The 21,439-nt window shown below is 36.6% G+C and overlaps 1 protein-coding gene across 3 annotated transcripts; it reads right to left on the minus strand.

Moving 5' to 3' along the window:
* Positions 1 to 176: 176 nt before the first annotated feature.
* On the minus strand, positions 177 to 11,265 carry TTC4_1 (Tetratricopeptide repeat protein 4; the record flags this gene model as incomplete). 3 transcript variants are annotated; one of them, XM_051211474.1, is made up of 10 exons in its annotated part: positions 177 to 1,797; positions 2,921 to 3,003; positions 4,400 to 4,496; positions 5,533 to 5,699; positions 6,622 to 6,833; positions 6,870 to 6,947; positions 6,984 to 7,145; positions 7,188 to 7,296; positions 7,336 to 7,448; positions 10,886 to 11,265. In XM_051211474.1, 9 exons carry the CDS (start codon positions 7,396 to 7,398, stop codon positions 1,704 to 1,706), a joined length of 1,065 nt encoding a protein of 354 aa, XP_051071538.1. The 3 variants fall into 3 exon arrangements, with proteins under 3 accessions (XP_051071538.1, XP_051071539.1, XP_012794582.2); XM_012939128.3 differs by lacking the exon at positions 10,886 to 11,265 and adding an exon at positions 7,740 to 7,744 and having other exon boundaries at positions 1,704 to 1,797; positions 7,336 to 7,399; XM_051211475.1 differs by having other exon boundaries at positions 1,609 to 1,797; positions 6,622 to 6,947; positions 7,188 to 7,448; positions 10,886 to 11,064.
* Between the last annotated feature and the right edge of the window lie 10,174 nt (positions 11,266 to 21,439).

The raw sequence follows: 21,439 nt of genomic DNA on the forward strand, positions 1-21,439 counted from the left end.
CATATAGAGATATAGTACAAGAAAAAAAATTGGTTCGTAGAAAGAAAGATATGAAGCGATTTTAATCTCTTTGTTTAAGGGAAGACAGGGAGTGTATGCACCGACGCCATTGTGATCGATTCTGAGCCATGTCACCCAGAGTCTCCAATCATTGGTTACGATAGTCACGCGGACCCCAACCAAGTAGTCTGCATCTACCAACATGGCTCAGACTAGAAGTTAGTGACTTCAAGCACTGATGCCACGTTTTGGTTTGGCCGCCCCTAACTTGTGGATGAGCAAATCGATTGTAACACACACCCTGATAATATAGACTGTTTCGGGTGATAATAAGAACAAATAATCTGTGAGTAAATTATAAGAGTCCAGACACGTGGTTATCACATCAACTATATGTGCCTAACCTAGGGAATACTAAATATCCAAAGTTTCCAAGCTGATCCCCATCGTTATGAGAACACTTACACTGATTGATAACTATGAATGAATTATTGTTATGCATTTCTAGTCCCCTGCACTGATTAGGTTATATTTCTCGAGTTTTTTGTGTTTAGCAGCCGCCAAATGGTACAGTCAAGAGTGGGGAAGGTCATTTCTCTCTCTCGAAATGCTCTCACATGACCACGTGTCAAGGAAGTCATACTCACTACATTCTCGCGGCGGGGGTGTTGTTTACAAAATTGAGAGGACGAGAAGCGAATGTTCGGCGCTTTAACCGGATCGGCGGACACGGAGAGTCCACCTAGGGGAATTGATGAACCCTGATTCCAAACCAATGGTGCACATGGGTTCTGAGGTCCTGAAGGGACAAATGACGTATGAACCTATTGTTGTTCATCAGCTGCCATGGGACTGCATCCCCTAACGTTCCCCACCATCTTGTGGTTTAGACCTCTAGGTCAAATGTTCGAGGAGTGTCTCCTTAAGAAAACCATTTGCTATGGTTTGGGCACCCGAGAAGTATTCAATCCCTCACACAAATCGAATGGCGAAGTGTAGCGCATATATATTTGATGCTTTCTTGTATCAACGTTTATGCATTTAAATAAGTAATAAAACACCATTCTGAATTGTTCAATATAGGGCGAGCAAACTAAAAATGTTTATATCCAGAATTTACTTGCTATCTAAAGGAGCCATACTATCTTGGTTATTTTTTTTAGTCGACTGCTGCTTATTTGAAAATTGATGCATTTGTAATGTACATATAGTGAGGTACATCATATGACTAGATTACCGGTCTCTATCATGTTTGGTACTCAATGCTGAAGTGGGCTCAACTACCAAAGGAAGCATCGTTTGCCTCAGGATCCCAGATGTCTCGTAAAAAAGCCGATTAGGGCAAGATTTACATTGCGGACATCCGTTGGTCACTTTTTATAATCTACCATGGCCAAAATAATTGACAATATAAATATATTAATAACTGATTATAGAATCCGTCTTATACACCTGTCATATTAAGCGCATTATTCTGTAAAATGTTGAGTTGTATCTCAGTGATACGTTCTTAAATTCATTATAAATCTAGTTATTTTTGCAAATCTTTACTTTGATCATAAGCCAAAAGCTCTGAACAAAGACAAGACAGAGGAAAAATAGATAAAGTTTTTCTTCTAAAATGGGGTTTTATTTTATCCAGTATTTAAAAAAAACAGGGATAATTCCTACAAATAACGCGTAAAGCTAGACAGTCAATCAAGTTAAATTTTCTCGTCTTTCCAACTACTATAGAAATGTGTTGATCGTTTAGATATCACATGTAAAATAATGAGTAGATCTCTGCCGACACTAAATCTACACAAAAGGACAAAAGCAAAATGATAATTTGTTGATAACAAAATTTAGCAGTAGACAGAAGAATGAAACACCAATATTCAAAAATAAATTAGTTAAAATATAATTACTTAAAAGACAGTTTTCATGGGGAATTAAAGTACATTCGTTAACTAATTAAGAATATGAGGCATTCAGTATACATGTCATCGATTGGTGATTAAAATGAAATTGGCCCCACCCCATAAAACCACCAAAGTTAAAGTATATATATTTATCTAAGGGATGAATTGAAATTGGAATATTCCCGAGGACAGTACACGTACATTTGTTTGTTGGAAAGCGAGAGTCGTCTACGACAATTAGTTAACTATTTTGACAAAGATGTCGTAATTTATCGAATACGCAAAATTAACAAATCTTGTTGATAATCTCATCGATTTATGTAGCTTTTACATGAGATTTCCAAACAATAGAAAATATCAACATAACTTAAATGAATGAACACTGAAGAGATTATTGACTACTGCTATAAATAGTATATTTAAAAACCCATGTGTATACATCAACTTGTTTGACATGGGCTTGAAGACCAGGAATGGAAAATTAGTTTTATAAAGCGATAAATCACCCAATCCGTCCAGAATTAGGAAGATTTATGTAGTGATTTCAGAAACAATTATTTTCAAAACATACGGTAGTAGACTTTTCGCTGAATCAAATAACCGCAACACTAACAATGAGCACTGCTAGAACAACTCGTTAATTTCGCTGAAGGACAATTTAACTACTGATGACTTATTTTTCAGTTGACGAACTAGCTAACTACAATCTGAGTAAATTTTATTCTGTAGATATAGGTAAGTAAAGACCGCGTTATGAAAATAACTAGTTAACACTGCAAACTGTTATAATTTCTTTCATAACATAATTGTTATACGTTGTTCCTGTATAGGAATAGGACGATGATACTGGACTGAAGTAAATGCAGTGAGATTCAGACGCAGTGGCTGAGAGTTTACTGTTTTAATCACGTAGCCACCAGACTATAATTTATACAGTTCTTGAATAAACATTTTTATAATCATACCTTATAAATGATGAATAAACTGCCACGATCATAATTATTGGGGAAAACACTTACCCATTTTGTTTAGTTAGTTTTTTGATCGTACATTGCGGTGAACAAAGAATAAACTTTTTCATTATATCATGTTCAAAATAAACCTGGGTGAATAGTAAGGAAAGAAAATCTTCAATCCTAAAATTGTCAAACGAATGAACTTGGCTAGGGAACGAAAACGAAATAAGTTTTAAAAGGCGTACACTGGTCATTAGAAGGCAACTGACCCTGACTCCATGTACATCAGTTTGCGCGTTTAGGTAGTATGGGTTATAAACACCATAATTTTTAATTTATAACGGTGTGGACTAGGATTTGAATAAATGGCTAAGATGTCAATTGGATTAAATAGGTGTAAATTACGAAACCTCTAAGTGGTGTTGTTATAGTTAAGACTTATCACAGCACTTCACAAAAATACAGTAAATTCAGTCACTCCAACATTTGCTGACAATCTGAATCTTCAGGAGGTTCTTCAAAATAAAACTTCTGGCATTTTGACTACATATACCTAATAAGTCCCCGGGAGGTATTTAAGCAACGATCTCACAGGAATCATTAATGTCCCTAGTTCAAAATTAACAAACGCAATTCGGTCATTGGAATTATTATTGGTATTACGAATGTTCTAGACTATTTAAACAGGACTTCTATGAATTTATGCATCTAAAACTAACGTTCTGGAAATCTGGCAGCAGAATATATGAGTAGGGAAAAAACGATGATTCATTTTCTTTACATTAACAGTGGAATTAAACAGAGCTATGCATTGTCTGGCTTCTTCTTTAGCTTTTTTGTTAACATTATGATGTAGGTGATTTTAGAGTAAAACCTTTTGACTTCAAAATTGTGGGGGATATTACTTTACTCACACGCACTTTAGAGCAGATACTCTGTAATTAGTAATCATAACATTTGTTACAAAAGAGTAAATCAAGTATTGTGTTGAAAATTTATGTAAAGGAAGTTTAAATTTTAAGGAAATCCCAGAGCATACCATCTCCAACTTGTAGCAAACGTTCCACGTGATTTGTTTATAAACCTTTTCTCTGCAACCAAATCTGAAACATGTACATTGAATTCCCAAGTTAGCACTTGATGTTTCACATAAAATATGGTTGAAGACCACGGATTTGTTTCTGCTTTTAATTTGTTAGAATCCTTTCTTAAATGAAGAATCATCAAACTTCACTGGTAGTAAATTTACATGATGGATAGGCATATGAAGCATTGGAATTCTCCCATCATTAAGTATACTAGAATATCACAGAATAGACTTCAATTCCAAACATCTATTAACGCAAGAGTTGGTATAAATGTTATTCGGCACAAGTCGACACATTTCTCATTAGCTTAAGTAGAGGACATTTAAAGAGTCTTAACAATAAAAGTAGTGTCAACAATACTGGACAACAAATAAAAGGAATATAGACTGAAATTTTAATCTAAAAGATAACACTTTAGAAAATATAACACTTATATTATGATTAAAAATAATACCTCTATAGCATCATCTTCAAGGGAGTATAGGCGCTTCGGATCCCACGGTGGAGGAGGCTGATTCACATCAAAAACTAACTTTAAACAATCAATGATCCTGAATAAAAATTGTAAAAGCGATCCTTACTTTGCATTATTCAACTACTCACGAGTAACTCATATTTTAAACAAACATTTTTATGTACATTCATATCTGAACTGTTAGTTTCAAACCAAAAATGTGGGGAGTGAGATTGATGACTAGATGCCTTTTTCTACCGCTGTTATTGATTTTTAAGAGTATTATATTTTGTAAACCCCGCTTTCATGGTCCCAAGGTTTATTACTACAGTCAGTCATTTTATAGTTCAGCAACATATTTTTTTAAAAATCACTTTCTGGCTGTGAATGAAAAACATTACTCTTTTTGATAAACCGATTTTGAGACTAATATTCTTTTCTCATCAAGTCAAGCGCTGGGAAATTTATACGGATGTGTTTCATATAGCATAATCTTTATTATTATTTTACTAGAAGTGCGGACAACCAGTAACTATGCGATAAATAAGTTCGCTAGAAAAAAAACAAAAATCTATTAAAAAGTGGTGTGTACAAAACTATAATTCCCTGTAATGAGAAACACTAATTTGAGTTCGTAAAAACTATCCAATCTATTGGACTATAGTGTAAAAATATAGCAGCTTCTAATATAAAACATGTGTGAAGTTATTTCACATCAGGATTTTGTTAGGATTATAAAATGCATTCGTTGCAATAAAAATTATGAAGTTCTTATGAAGTTCTAACTTAGTAGTTTAAATATTCAAATTCTGTACAATGGAAGGTAAGTTTCAACGTCAATCCACTTATTTTGCGTCGAACGGACTGATAATATATCTAGTTCAAAGTTTTGCATGGGAGTGTATACTCTGTAACTAAATGACCTGAAGTTGAGTGATGGAAAAGGCTAGCAAGTGTAAGGTTAATGTATTAACTGTACAGTTAAAAAATCTCGACGACACAACGGTACTCCTATGGTTTAGTGACTGAATGATTCCTAATAGCGATTTAACTTATATCTATTTTCATTGAAACAAAAATGAAGTGGATGTAACACTAGGAAAATATAAAACCGTATAATACAGAAAACCTACATGCTTGATTCAATTACATCACGGAGGAAATCAGTTTGTCCGAATTCAGGATACATAAAAAGAATAGGCCAGTGAAATTTACCCAATGAATCCACATAAAATGTGGAACAACCCACTTCTGGCATATCAATAGGTTTTAATTTGAGATTAACATCGATTCCACGTGACTAGATAGTGTAAAAGTGATAAGATATGAATGTCAAGTTTCGGAAAACTAAAAGCTGTAAGTGAAGCATTTAGGGGAACTCATGGAATTTGCAGACTATCAGGGTATAAATCAGAAGATAGTTTCTTGACCACATGTTGGAGGACTCATTAAACTCAGGAAAAATTACACATTCTACGTACTGCAGTCAACAGTGAATTTTGATAAACACTAACGTCATATTTTTCTGTATTTTTTTCAACTGTTATAAAATAAATGGTTAAAGATTCAGAAATTGTCTCTTTGAGGAAAATTGTTTGGCAAAATCATAATATTAAGTTATAGCCTTCAATTTTGAAAACTATTTGCTAGTTAAACTCTCGCCAATCACTATGGCAGCTTTTTAAAACAATATTATGCAGAAAACACTCCTTACGTAGGAGACCATTTTTCAGAGCTAGGGTTTAGTACAATGAGGTTGGTAGACATAATTGACCTACCCTCCTAAATATCTTATGGTTCAATTATCAGGCCTAACTTGTGTTATTTCTGTGAGAGGACTAAAGAGTCTTGACGACCGGGGATTGTAAGTTTCCAAGATAAGTAGTATGAGTCATGATCGTTTCGTGATTGCACAGAACCAAAATGTAATAGATAGCCGAATAAAAAACGCTTAGAAGCCCGTAATAAGTAAACTGAGACCATAAAATGCAGAACAAGTAAATTACTATGCAGTTAAACTACACATTTCCAGCGAAGTTTCATGAATACAGTTAGGATATCAAAATAGAAAATGACTTGATGGGAAGGGATTCTGAATATATTTAAATAACGAAGTACCAAGTTGTCTATTTCTGAACACTATCAAAATTGAACTACGACCAAACATGTGATAAAATGCGAAGTTCTATATTGTCAATTAACAATAAAAATCGGTTAATTACCTTTAAAATCTCATATTCAGTATTCGTATCATTTTCTTTTCTACAATCCAATTTTGATCGCTGTTCAACCTCCTTATCTAATTCCATTTGCTTTTTAAGAACCTTATACTGTACTTCAAGTAATTCAGGAGAAGAAGGCAATATATTTAAGCCGGTTGATGACAATTCTAAAGCTTCATCAATTCTTGAAAGTGCTAGGCAAGCCTCAATTCCTAAAATGAAGTTTTAGTATTAAAAAAACTGTAAACCTTTTACATAAGCTTTAACATAATCCGGTGACAAACTGACAGCAGACTTACAATCACGAATACATGATCGGTAATTCTCTAAAGAAAAAGAATGATTTTGAAGATAACGCTTACTTAGATAGAAATGGCATACTGCTCTATTGGTATATAGTATTGCATTTAATTTACGATCTGATGACTTTGCACGTAGGCCACCTGTATAAGACAATATCGCTTTAGAAAAGTCTTTTCCCTTATAATAATAATTTCCTTCTTCTTTGTAACTACGAGCATTAGCTAATCATTAAAAAAACTAGTCAGTATGGTACGTGAACTTACCATCTGGATCTTCTGATTCATATTTCAGTGCTTGCAAAGCTTCAGTAGCTGGATGTAAGCCTGCTTTGGGATCAATATCTACTCCGAATGCTGGATGATAAACCATATCCTAAAATACATGACACAACCGAATAAAAAGTAGGCATACATCCCAATCGATAGCATCATTGGAATTTCCCGTGTTATCCAGTGAATTCTTGGCCACACTCATTCTGTATTTGCATGTAATATATAGAGAATTCAAGTGACGATTACAAAAACCTAAGTATGCAAATATGAAGAATACCAGTTGTAAATAATCTGGCATTTCAAAATATTTATTTTATTCTAACACATAAACATTGGTACAAGGCATCAAATATATATGCGCTACACTTCGCCATTCGATTTGTGTGAGGGATTGAATACTTCTCGGGTGCCCAAACCATAGCAAATGGTTTTCTTAAGGAGACACTCCTCGAACATTTGACCTAGAGGTCTAAACCACAAGATGGTGGGGAACGTTAGGGGATGCAGTCCCATGGCAGCTGATGAACAACAATAGGTTCATACGTCATTTGTCCCTTCAGGACCTCAGAACCCATGTGCACCATTGGTTTGGAATCAGGGTTCATCAATTCCCCTAGGTGGACTCTCCGTGTCCGCCGATCCGGTTAAAGCGCCGAACATTCGCTTCTCGTCCTCTCAATTTTGTAAACAACACCCCCGCCGCGAGAATGTAGTGAGTATGACTTCCTTGACACGTGGTCATGTGAGAGCATTTCGAGAGAGAGAAATGACCTTCCCCACTCTTGACTGTACCATTTGGCGGCTGCTAAACACAAAAAACTCGAGAAATATAACCTAATCAGTGCAGGGGACTAGAAATGCATAACAATAATTCATTCATAGTTATCAATCAGTGTAAGTGTTCTCATAACGATGGGGATCAGCTTGGAAACTTTGGATATTTAGTATTCCCTAGGTTAGGCACATATAGTTGATGTGATAACCACGTGTCTGGACTCTTATAATTTACTCACAGATTATTTGTTCTTATTATCACCCGAAACAGTCTATATTATCAGGGTGTGTGTTACAATCGATTTGCTCATCCACAAGTTAGGGGCGGCCAAACCAAAACGTGGCATCAGTGCTTGAAGTCACTAACTTCTAGTCTGAGCCATGTTGGTAGATGCAGACCACTTGGTTGGGGTCCGCGTGACTATCGTAACCAATGATTGGAGACTCTGGGTGACATGGCTCAGAATCGATCACAATGGCGTCGGTGCATACACTCCCTGTCTTCCCTTAAACAAAGAGATTAAAATCGCTTCATATCTTTCTTTCTACGAACCAATTTTTTTTCTTGTACTATATCTCTATATGCAATCTTTCTCTTATATATTACCACCTTTGACCTAACCACTGCTATGAATCTGGTGTTCATCTTGTTGTGCTGATGCGGTATGGCAACCTGGACCGATGCACATATGTGCCTGGTCCTACGTTGTAGCTGACTGACTGACTGCTCATCCACTATTGAACTTAATTTTACGAAACTTAACATTTTCTGATGAAAATGTCCCGTAATTTACACAGATTCGCATTTAGGTAACAAAGTCTTAGAGACTCGATATCGTATCGCACTTCTTTTGATGTTCAATGATTAGAAACAATCAGCAGTATCCCCTTTAACTTAGTTTTTGTGTTAATCGACATTCGTCAGCAATCCAATATTAAGACTTGGGACATTTGATTGTCCAAACCTTTCTCAGTTTTCCGCTCTTGACACATTGCGTAAGCTATTGTGTTCCATTAAAGACTGAGTAATTTAGATAAAATGGAATTACATTAGCAGCAACGGTTTGGGAATGGTTTCGTTTACAATATAATTATTGATTAATGAGCACAGTGAGTTATGAATGTTTCAATAGAACTTAACTAAACCAGTCAATTTTTACGGTTCTGAGGTGTTAATTGAGCACAATTATAGATAAGCACTATTATTATTGTTAGACTTATCCGTGGTACAGTGTACTACTTCACAAAAGTTTTCGTGATACGGGGGATCGCATGACTGTTAAAGATGACAGGAGAAACAAAACAATTATTTATTCATAATGTTATTAACATTATCACCACTCAGTTATCGAAATATAGGAGAATTCTACCACAGACTGTGTTGGTAGTAAACTAATTACACCTCGAGGACGACTGCTACAGAATATAGCCGCACGAAAAGATTTCAGTTCCAGAAGACATCTTGAAACGGGGTGACGTTGGCAATATATCCTTCAGACTAGAAAGTGGTTCAGAGGAATCTAGGATGTGGTTGGATTCAGAAATAGAAGTATAAAGTTGGGTCAAAAAACAAACGTACAGCTCAGTGACGAGCTATATTTTTCAGTCAAGTAGGTAAACTTATCCATTTTGTAAGTTATATAGAAACTGAACTGTTAATTAATTTACGTTAACCACTGCCCGTTCAAAATTTATCCATTGACTGGAAATTTAAAATGATATACACCTTATTGTTAGCTTTGAAGTCTCTTTGATCAGTGGTCAGTTAATAAGTCTAGATTTACACTATTTTCCTTTCTTCAGTCGGTGTAGTAATCTTGTTTCACTGTAATAAGTAACAACTATTCCGCAGACACAGCAAACAGCCGGACCAATGTTAATATCAGCATTCTTCCAAGTCACAAGTAGTTTCTCGTAAAGTATATGAGAGAAAAGAAAGCTGAAGGCTGAGTTCTTCTGAACAGACGTCCATAGTAAAAAAAAAAAGTTCGACCACAGTAATTCTGATAAATCAGAAAACGTGCAAACACTGAAGCCATTGATGTATATATGATAAATATGTAATCTGTAAACTTTTTTCAGCTAGGTAGTGAAAATAGGGCTTAATGATGAACGGGGTGATTTCACGTGTTGTAGGAGGAAAGCTGTCACTCGCACGTTGCCCAAACTGTCGAAGGACAATTCTCAGTGAGGTACCTACAAAGGAGATTGGGTTGGAAGTGATCTAAACGACTAGAAAGCGCAAATGAAGTGAAAAACAGACAACTGCTTGATGCCAGTAATGTACGGCACCCTATCGAGTTTCGAACGACCTAGAACTATACCTTTAGGGCCTTAACAGAGATATTTCTGAGGCCATCCCCACGCTCTCCTTATGTTATCCAGAGAAAACATCGCCACAAAAACTCTTAACTGCCGTTATGCTTTTGTACATTCAGAAGTAAAAATCCATCCCAGACCATGAGTTTATTACTTTCAAACTTACAACTCAAAGACCAAACTGTCTGGTATGGTAGGACATGAAAGAATGAATATTCTGTCTAGTATATATATCCACTGGGTCATCAGAATATGCAAACCTAACCATCACATAAAGGTGAAAGCTGGTGTTGGTATTATTAGAAGTTAATAATGGAAAAATTTATATTTTGTTCGTTCCTAGTTACCCCAAAATTATAAAAGACTACTTGTATCCAAATTGAAGATTTAAATGCAAGCCATAATATTCGATCAAGAAGGAAATTATCACAACTATGTCCATTGGGATAGATTGCTTGCCTTATGCATGTTAGGGTCAAATAAATTAACCTTCCACTCCGCCGAAGGGCATAAGTGAACTGTGATAAGTGGAAAAGCATAGCATGAGGACTGAATAAAGAACTAATTAAACGATGGTAATCTTTCGAAGCGCGCACCTCAGATTCTTACTTATCACCAGACAAAAACATGTCAAATGTTTGTTTCTCAGACTGGTGCATTTTGAAGTCTAAAGACACCCTCACAGTAATAGACATGTACTTGTGACCATGAATTAAAACATTTCTACTTATGAAGAATAGCGATTTAAATACAAACAATTTGCTGATCGAGTTACCTTGAAGAAAATTACACGCAGCGCACGGTTGAAACAACGAGGTATGACTGATGTGTTCGAGATCAGTCTTCAGTCCTCATTAATAATGATAGTATGTTAGTGGACTTGTAATAATCCTAACAGTTTGTTTTCTAGTGAAGGTCTCTTTGAAAGTGTTTGCCGATAGGACTGATACTATTTGTTCGGGTATGGTGTTCCAGACACTGACCACTGGATGAGAAAAACGGAACCCCACTTTGAGTTTATTAGATCTCAGTTTTTGAGCCTTCTTTCTATGGCCACGAAGAGTTCCAATGCTGGAAGGAGCAAACAGATAAACCACATTAACACCCACATCGTAACTAAAGACACGGAATGTCAATATAAGGTCACCTCTCGTTCTACGAGAACATAAGGGGAAAAGATAAGGCATTTTAAGCGCTCATCATAAGGGGGTTTAGAAAGGCTTTCACTGATATTTCCCACGCGCTTAAAACGCTCAAGTGAGTAGGTATCCTTAATAAGACATGAATCAGCAGCAGTGTCCATATTTTAAGCAAGCACGGTAATTCATCAACGTAGGTAGGGAAATGTAGGGGACTTAAGATGATGCCTTGGATTATGCTACTTTTGACTTGGTTCTATTCAGAGATCAACCTATTTAACCCCACACTGTTCGTCTTCGGTGACAAAAGAGGTCACTTATACATTTCTGTACAGCACCGGTTATTCCGAAGCTCGGAAGCTTCTGCATAAGACCTATGTGAGAGGCCTTATCAAATGCTTTAACTAAATCTATGAATATCACACCGACAGACAAACCGTTCGATCCTTTCTTGTAATAAGTAAGTCAGTTAAGCACGAATGCTTGTTTCGATGCCCGTGTTGCTAGGGGGTTAACAGATTGTATGATTCTATGTGACTTAGTAACTTAGCCATCACTACGCTTTATTCTTGGTTTAATGTACAAAGGACAGCTGTTTCAGACAAGTATGGCTATCATATACCTACTCTATTTCGTAAATGGTGCGGCACTAGCTACGGTCTTTTTACAAATATTTCTAATTTTTCGGTACCCACACTTATATGATTCATGTCCTGTTGACAAAGATAAGATCCAGAAGTGTTTCTTACGCTTCAGCAGCTTCTGGTGTTCATTATTAGCCGATGGAGGGCAGTGTGACAGCCTACGTGTTGACCGTGGGATGTACGGTAATGTTACAGAATCAAATGTAGCCTTAAACGTGTCCTACTTGTCTTTGATCGATCCATTTGCGTTATCCGACTACTCTTTTGAGATTTTACAGTTTCTAATTGTCGGAATGCTAACTCGCCAGATGTTGGGATAGGGTGAAGCAGATACGTACTGTATACCATGTGTCCAAAATCTAAGGTAAAGTACAACGTGATCACCATTTTCTAGCAGGGGAAGGCGCCAAATGTCGATGACATCGTCACTGTGGTGTGTAAATACAAGGTCCAGCAATGACTGTTCATGTTTCAAGTCAATATATGTTGGTTTAGCGATATTTTGTATAAGTGTACACCGAATAATGGTTGATAACAGATTGCTATCAAATTATCCACCTGAAGTTCCAAGCTCTATCCCGTTAACATGCGGCGTGCTGAAATCTCCAATATTCGACCATACTCCAAAAACGGATATGGCTTAAGATAATGTCATAAGAAAGACAACGAGGACTAAGGTATATTCCTCCCATAGCCTTTCACCTTTGTCTGGACTTAACCTTACAACAAATTACTTCACATGTACCACTATCACGAGCCTCTGTTGTGTTCGATTGTACATGAAAATAATCCCTAAAATGTAGTGTTCTGACTCTTTGAGATTTATGACTATATCACTTGTGATACAGATGTAATCATCAGTGATGAGGGAAGAGTTTGCATAGATGGTGAGCCGCGTTTCTGTGCCAACAATCACATGGTGGGTTAATTCATCCGCTATCAGATGTAACTCGATCATTTTATTTCTTAGATTACGAGGTTTCGTGTAGCCCACAGTTAATGTGTTTTGAGAATCACTCATTCTTTCTATACAGGTCTTGGAAGACAGTACTTCCGAAAGACCTGAATCTTAAGGTTTGTTTGACTTTCAAGTTTTTGACCCGGTAAGGGCATTTTTCCACTTGATTCCATCATCAAGCTGCCTGTTCAGTCAGATATGAACATTAGAATTACGAGTTTTGTATGGGTTACTCAGTATGACATCTCTTTCCTCATAATTTCTGAGAACTAACTTTAAGAGCTTTTTTGTTGAATGTCACCTCCAACTAACTCACCAAGTCTTATTACTTTCGTGATATGTACTGAAACCTATTTTTGCAGTACATTTCTATTTGCAGATTCAACTAAATCCAAGTTGTGTTCATGCCTTTTGGAAAACTCATTATCTTTTGACTCTCTCAGATTCTCAATAATTAGACTAGGGACGGATTTTACTAATTTGAAAGTCATGTTCACGGTTTTTGATCATGATGTCATTTCCTGCTCGCGATCTGCTATGCACTTATCCTCGGTTGTTCTTGAAACACAATCGTTTAGTTCGAGTGAATTACCCAAAACATTATGTGATAAAACCAGACGTTTTCTAGTTAGGTCAGGGTTAAATATCGTCTCACTTTGGAACTTAGGTGGAGTAACGTTCGACGCATAGACTGAGCGTACCAAAGACTTTTCAACTAGACGGATGTTGTTTGTGAGTATCTTTTTCTCTTCTCCCTTGTCTTCGCACTATCTGCCATTTCCCAAAAGTCGGAGCATCCACATAGGGACCCTTCGGAAAAGATGGTTTTATCTAAGTCAGCACTTGCTGCTATAGCAACATAACCATCAACGCCAAGTGTTGTTTCACTTTTTAATTGTTTCAAGAGAGATTACTCTATTGCATGTTGTTCGGTCGGGTGTTTGGATTGTCGCATATTAGCACTTACCACACTGCAACACTTTTCGCTATCAGTGCCCATGTTATTAGTCCAGCCATGATCAACATTTTGCCGGCCAACACCAGAAGGCTTATTGTCTCCTGGGTTAGTAATGTCTTGCTTGAACAACAAAATATTACGAGCTAATGGGAGTTAGGCTTTGAGCATTTTCTGTATACAGTGGGATTTGAATGAGTGCACATATTGTGGAATCACTTATCGCACTTATCACATTGCATTCCTCTTTCCACAGGGAATATAAAATTTGGCTGTCCATATTAAAAATCAACTATCGGGCCACGAAAGTGTTGATGGTTTACGAATTCTATTTCTGATATTGTGGGAAAATATGAAATTTTCGTTAGTGTTTATTGACTTAAACTATGAGATTAAGCGAGGAATTTCCTGGTAAAAGTGATTATTCGACTGGTTGATTGTGCATAGCAAGTATACTTTGTGATTAATTGGGATCACATACGAGCGTAAGTATAAGTGTGAATTGGTAATGGATTGCCGATGTGTTTCTTCTCGACGTTATATAATTTATGTTCTCAATAAGTCAATGCTAATTCCGCTGTTCCATGATTTTGTAGCACTCTTGCTTAATCGTTCATTTTGATGTCCAGAAAGATTCATAGAATATTTAGGAATTGAGACGTTACTGTTGATCTTAAGATATCTGATTCTGTCAGTTTCGAACGGGACCTTCTGGTTTTCCTAACGTCTCTTAGAATACACACGAATCAAGAGATGTAGACATTTCTCCTCATAGTCAGTTTGTGACCTCACATATTCCAGAAGTATATAAACTTGAGTTCTAAAAGCTCTCGACTTTACGTGGATCCATTCTCGACCATCAGTGATACGATGTAACGCAATCTCCATAAAGGACGCCAACGCTTATGTGTACAATTTCAGTCTTACTAACATTATTTGTATTCGTATACGAGAAATGTTATTCCCTGGATTATATAATCAGTGTGCTTTATAACACACCTGCGTAACTTTTTGCAGTGAAGCAAATACCAGCACGTCATAGAAGAAGCTTGTAGCATTTGTAATAACTGCACCTTAGATGGTGGTTGAAGGTAGTCAACAGGAAACCCTGGGCCCGTGTTTCGGGCTACTCGGCACTCGTCAGCAAGGTGTACCTGTTGTCTTGAAGGAACTGGTGTCCCCTGACGGATTCGATCTCGTGTCACCCAGCTTCACAGTCAGAGACGTTACCACTGAGCTATCCAGGCCGCGACCGACCTCCAGTAGGAATGAGATGTAATCACAATTGATTGATCACTTGGTGGCGATCAATGTCATGTGTGTTAAGTCCTTTTTGGTGCAGATCGAGTGCCACCGATCGAGTTGTAATGTGGCCACCAGTACAGGTACACCTTGCTGACGAGCGCCAAGTAGCACGAAACCCGATTCCAGGGTTTCCTGTTGAATACCTCCAACCACCATTTAGTCTCAACATGGTGCACGCAATGTCGAGTCACCTGGACTGGTGGCCACATTATAACTCGATCCATAGCATTCGATCTGTGCTAAGAAGAACTTGACACAAATGACACTTATAACCACCAAGTGATCGATCAATTGTAATAACTGCGCCTAGCCTAAAAACTGGCACGCCTCGTGTAACGTTAGTCATTTGAGAATATACTACCATTATTATGCTCATAATACTTCGAAATGCACTTCTCCTATGTAAGGAAAACAATAAACCATGTCAGAAGCCTTCAGGTAGTTTAGAAACTATGACCATCTTATGCTGTAAGATAAAATTGTGGAAAAATTCAGTTCGTTTGTTTTGGGATCATACAAAATTCAGAGACTACTTAAATGGCATTTAGCTTACTTAGCGTTTAAAACAGTGGTGAGTACCCCTCAACTAAGACTATCACTACACATCAAAAAGTGTTTGACAATTGCTTCTTAGCGAGTCGAAGCACATTGCTTAAAGGACTTCAAAGGAGTTGATAAGTCCTAAAATGCATGTTCGGAACATAGATAATCTTTAAGAAATGAAGTGATCACAAAAATAAGGCTGGTAAACGGAAAAAGTGAAAGTGGATAGTGTATTAAACAAGGGTAATAAGGATGATTGTTGGGGCCAACACTAAACACTATAATAAATAGAATGAAGTTGGTGATGATATAGCAAAGTAAAATTTGAGACAATGGATTGACACTTAATCACAGTCAGCAATCGAAAATGTACAACATAACCGACTTACTACTTTTTTACCAAGGAGAACGATAAAGAATCTGTCTCATTCCATATAAAATAACCTTAACAGTATAAATGTGGTGCAAATAAGTATATTTAGGTTGACTGAAAGATCAACAGTTGCAATTTAAGCATATTTTAAGCGAAAAGGAATGCCACATGTATAAGCGCTTATCTTATTTGACAAACATAACAAAAATGGCTTGTATCGCTCAACCGTCGCTCGATACACGGGCTATAATGTTCTTTGCAACGGTTACAAAAGCAAAATCCATTAATAATTCTTGAAATTTAATCTCTAGGACAGAAGCCAATAGTTTAGAATGAAAAAATATGCGTAGATCATGTCCAGGGATTGGGGTAAGTGAATACTTTAATATTCGATCAATATATCAAACGTTCAAAGTATAAACTAGATACTTCAAGATTCATCTGCCACAGTCCCAATCATGAAAACGTTGGTTACTTCACAGATGAAACTTTTTTCACAAACATCAGAACAAACTAGCATAAAAAGTGATCAGTTACTTGGTACAAGCACACAATAAAAGGAAAATGGGCCTTAGTATTTAAAACTGTACGCCCGAAATCACACTTATGTTTATAGTTCATAAGAATGATAAGTTCGGAGGGCAAATAATAACCAGTCATCTGCAGTTCCAATAATACGCAGATTTCTAATATTTCTCACTAAAATTGTTTTTCTTGTTTTCAGCTCTAATTATCTTGGTGATCTGTTATGGTCAGGTATTGGCCACTGAAATAGGCCCCAAGGTCACTTATTTAGCATTAAGAAGTCAGGATATATCGCCACCAAGTCACTCTCTCATACTCCTCTTCAGTTGAGTACTTTCGCATCTGTGTTAAAAAGCAACTCTATTCTTATAAACACATGCTGCGGGAATAACCCCAAACGTTAGCTTGCTCTAACACACACTCCACCTTGCAGCACAGCCCTCATGTAGTGGGTCATCACTGAACCTGTTGTGTTTTCCTTTTTATCATCAACACATTTTATAACTAGAGAAGGGATTTTATGGATATTAAAGTAATTTAAACGGTTGAGATCATAAGTGAATTCAAGCTAGACCACCATGGAAAACCGGGTTTTCCATGTATTCACTCATGATCTCAACCATTTAAATTGCATCTTATAACGCTTTTAATTCGAAATCTTGATTTAACAGTGATAGGAATGAGAGGCTAACTTTTAATAATACGCTCAACCTCTATCATGAAAATCTCCAAGGTACCCATATGTAAACTGACGTTCACGTCCTGTGGTACTTGGTACCTTAAAAATAGGATGAGTATAGCCCACACAAACGTTTCCATACTGATTGCCAACCCTCAAATCGGAATGCTTTTCGTTTGTTTTTCCGTGTGAGTTAATTTGTATAAGTCCCTGTGTCCGATCCTGAAAGAATTGTGTTCCCATCAAACGAAAACCTCAGTATCTATAAATTTCCTTCAGATAGATTCTTCTACCGACAACCCTCATAAGCACAACGATACTTCGAGTTTTGCCACTTTCTTTAGGCACAGCTTTGAATTTTAAATAAATGAGTACGTTTCATTACACACCCAAAATGTGACTTAAATAAAATATCCTTATTGAAAAGAGTGTGTAGACATCATTTTCCACTTTGACCAATGGTAGGGATACTTAGCTGCTGAATAAGGCGAGAACTCCTTCTTCTACAACAAATACAATCTCCCATTACTCTTCTTATCACTGCCAAAACTTTTAACACCCAAGACCATTCTGTTGAATGACGTATTCACCAAATTACTCACTGCACCTAATCTACTAGTAATTTATTCTTCTCACTGATCATCGATAAATAATGTTTAGGACGAGGTACCGCACAAGTAAGCAGTCAGCTCTATTCGGGATTCCTCGTGAAATACAGAGATTAGTTCTGCCTTAAACAGCCGTACTTCACATAACCGTATCTAAAGTCTACTACACTCTCCTTTCAATAGTCCAAATCTTCATTTGTCTGCTATGTTAAGACTATGAGTTGTTCAAGATAAAAACGTTTCCAGTCGATTGTTTTTATATATGATTGAATGATCTTTTGTTTTGAGATCTGATTTGCTTGGCAGTTTGCTTGACTTCCCGGAGAGTATGAGTGATGCTAGAGATCGCAAAGTGTCACAATCTGGGTTTGTATTTAGTGAGATGTCTTGCTTTAATAAAGTCGGTTTCAGTATATCGACGTTATAAATAATAGACTCGAAATATTTCAGAATGAACTCAAAGTACGATAGGCGAAAAGTATTTCGAAGTTAGCTTTTTTAAAAGCGACAGCTTGTGTATTTGACATGAATAATTGAGTCACTTGTGGGCGATTACTTATCCATTTATCAAGTTGAAAGCTGTCTTCCCTTAAAAATATTCTCGTTGTGTGCATCACAGATACACACTAAATGACTGTCGAAATATTATAGACTTTTACTTGCTGTTTTTCGAGCATCAACATCAAACAAGGGTAATACTGCATCATATGCAGGTAAGGTAAAATAGTTCTCTATAACGTCTTGACCTTCATCACTGCACCTCCGCCTCACACACTCCTTTAAAACACTCTACGTGCGCATGGCTAGCTCAAAATCATTTTGTTACCTAAATCTTCAGTTAAAAATAATTTAACCTGGAAAAACCATTAATCAGCGTTTAAGGGTCTTTGACCATTCTTATGGGTTAACTGAGCCGACCTTCATAGCACTTTTTACCAGCCCTTATGCTGCGATGGGCGGGTATGTTTAGTAATGTTCATGTGACGTGAACTCCGACTTTAACACGAGAAACTGACTCCTAAATACTTATATGATTACTGATCACCATAATCTTGTATGAAAATTTTGTCCATCCATTCTGTAAGCCAAGTGGGAAAAGTGCACACTGTCGACCTGACTTACTGCATAAGCAAACATTATATGTACACTGTGTTGCTGCACAAAATAAAGATATTTCAACAAAGAAGTCATAAAGCAAAATGTTATATCTTTATGACTTGGTAATTATCAAGTGGTAAGATCGATAACTAGAACATCTACGTGTTGACCAGACCAATGACGCATAAACTCGTACGAGCAGCATAAACTCAGTGCCTAGTTCTTATTGGTTCGCTAAGATAATAGTCTCTCCTAAACCAACCGGTTCAGTCTAGAACACTAATATCAGCCTGCGTTGTATGGAATATGTACTTCAGATATACGAATTTTTTACAGCAGCAAACTAGACCGCATCATACCACTAAGTGGAAAATAACAATGGTACAAAGTCAAGCTAAAAGTGGCTGTGAGTGTGAGATGCTGCAACTAATAGATTGAGAATAATTTAAGAATAATGAATTGTATAATAGTTGCCATTAGTTCAAAAGAAAGCTTATAACAAAAAAATATTTTCTCGCTGGACTTTATTCATTTTTCTCCAATTTGAAAACTTGCAATAAATCTTCCGAAATTCAAAGAATAAATCAGACCTTACTGAAGAAATTTGTGTGATATACAGATCTCAATAATCTGGAAAAGTTAAGAGACGAGTACTCACCAGATCTAGATTTTCATACTGAATGAGGTCAAGCTAAGAAATTCTACTTTTAAAAGTAGAATCCCGTGGGTACAATACTAAACTAATCCCCAGACTGCTGAGCATAGAGTCTTAGATTATCCAGAATGAGTAGGCTGTTTGTATGCTACCAAAACTTACATCGATGTCATTGGTATACAGAAAATCAATCGATAAAGTCTCTTAAACATGGCAAAAGAGCTTCGTAAACATATTGGACAGTAACTAGAAGAATGGACAAATGCGTGAACAAAACGAATACCATAAAGAAAAAACACGAAAGGTTATGACTGATAAATAAAGGGAGCACAGTCATACAAGTTCGAAGAGAGTCAGTAGAAGAATGGTCGTTAAGTACTATTGTTGGTGAGCTCACTTTTAGATCACTCCTTACATCCAAAACCAAATGAGAAATAAATTTACCGAATTGCGGATATACCAAGGTATTGTTATTCAAAATAAGTATGTGGACAAAAAGCATCACAAGCTTTCAATATTGAGGTCATCCGGGGTCTGAAAACATGGTAACAAACCCAAGAGCAAACGTCCAGTTTTAAAAATATAAGTAAAATATAGTTACAGCTTGAATATAAAAAAACTAAAGAAGACAATTTCAGCTTTAATAATTCATGACCAGGTGGCGCCGTAACAGCTTTTTAAATATCTGCACGACTGCATCACTGAAGTAGTGTCATAAAAAGGTGAATTCTCTAATGTAAAGTGATTGGTTTCATTATACGTTTAATAATATATCTTATCAAACAGGTGAATAAACAATGAAACAGAAAACTTATAAAATAGGTAGATAACATAATTGGTCAGGATTATTGTTCTGAGTGCTCATATAACAGAAAATTATGCACTGTTAATAAAACAGTTAACTTTATTTTGAATAGTTACACACAACCGTATTCATGGTTCCAAGGTAGCGCATGCCTCATGGTTCAAGTTATTGATTCCCACAATCTATGTCCTATAAAACTCCAACTTATCTTCCTTATTTACTATTCAGATGGAAGCTGGTTTATTCTCTCCCACAGTAGGCTGCTGCTGATGGTATCCGATCAACGGACATTGGGTATCTTGCGTAGACAATTGTTTATAAATACTCATCCCTTTCGATTATGGTTTTAGCAGATCTCGACATTTCAGCTCCGCACACTAGAACTATCTTGACGTTCATGTTGAAGATTCAGACTGACCGATGTTGGTTGACAGTTGTTTTGAGTTCCATATGTTTTCCAGTTGTAGAAATGCTGTACATACTTTGCTAATTCCTGCCTTTACATCTGCACCAACTTCTTCCCGTTCATCGATGATGCTGTCCAGGAACGTGAAAGTTTCCACCTGTTCCAGAGCTTCCGTATAAGATGTGTTGTATTTCAGAATCTTGATCTTTCACTTGTGTACACTGAGGTCTACTGTTGTAGAGGCTGCTGCTACATTGGCTCTCTTGGTTAGGTGTTACTTGTTTTTCTGCATGTCGGCTCTATTGCTCCTATTCACTTGCTTGTTTATTTATGTGTATTCGGCGTGCGCTTTCACTTCTCTGCTCTTGTTCAGCTGTTGTTAATTGTCGTTTTCCTGTTATCACTTTCTTGAGTATTGTCCAGGGTTTCCAGAGAGATCCATTCCTTATGATGATGC

This window comes from Schistosoma haematobium, chromosome ZW, assembly GCF_000699445.3.
Source record: "Schistosoma haematobium chromosome ZW, whole genome shotgun sequence".
In the NCBI taxonomy this organism is placed as follows: domain Eukaryota; kingdom Metazoa; phylum Platyhelminthes; class Trematoda; order Strigeidida; family Schistosomatidae; genus Schistosoma; species Schistosoma haematobium.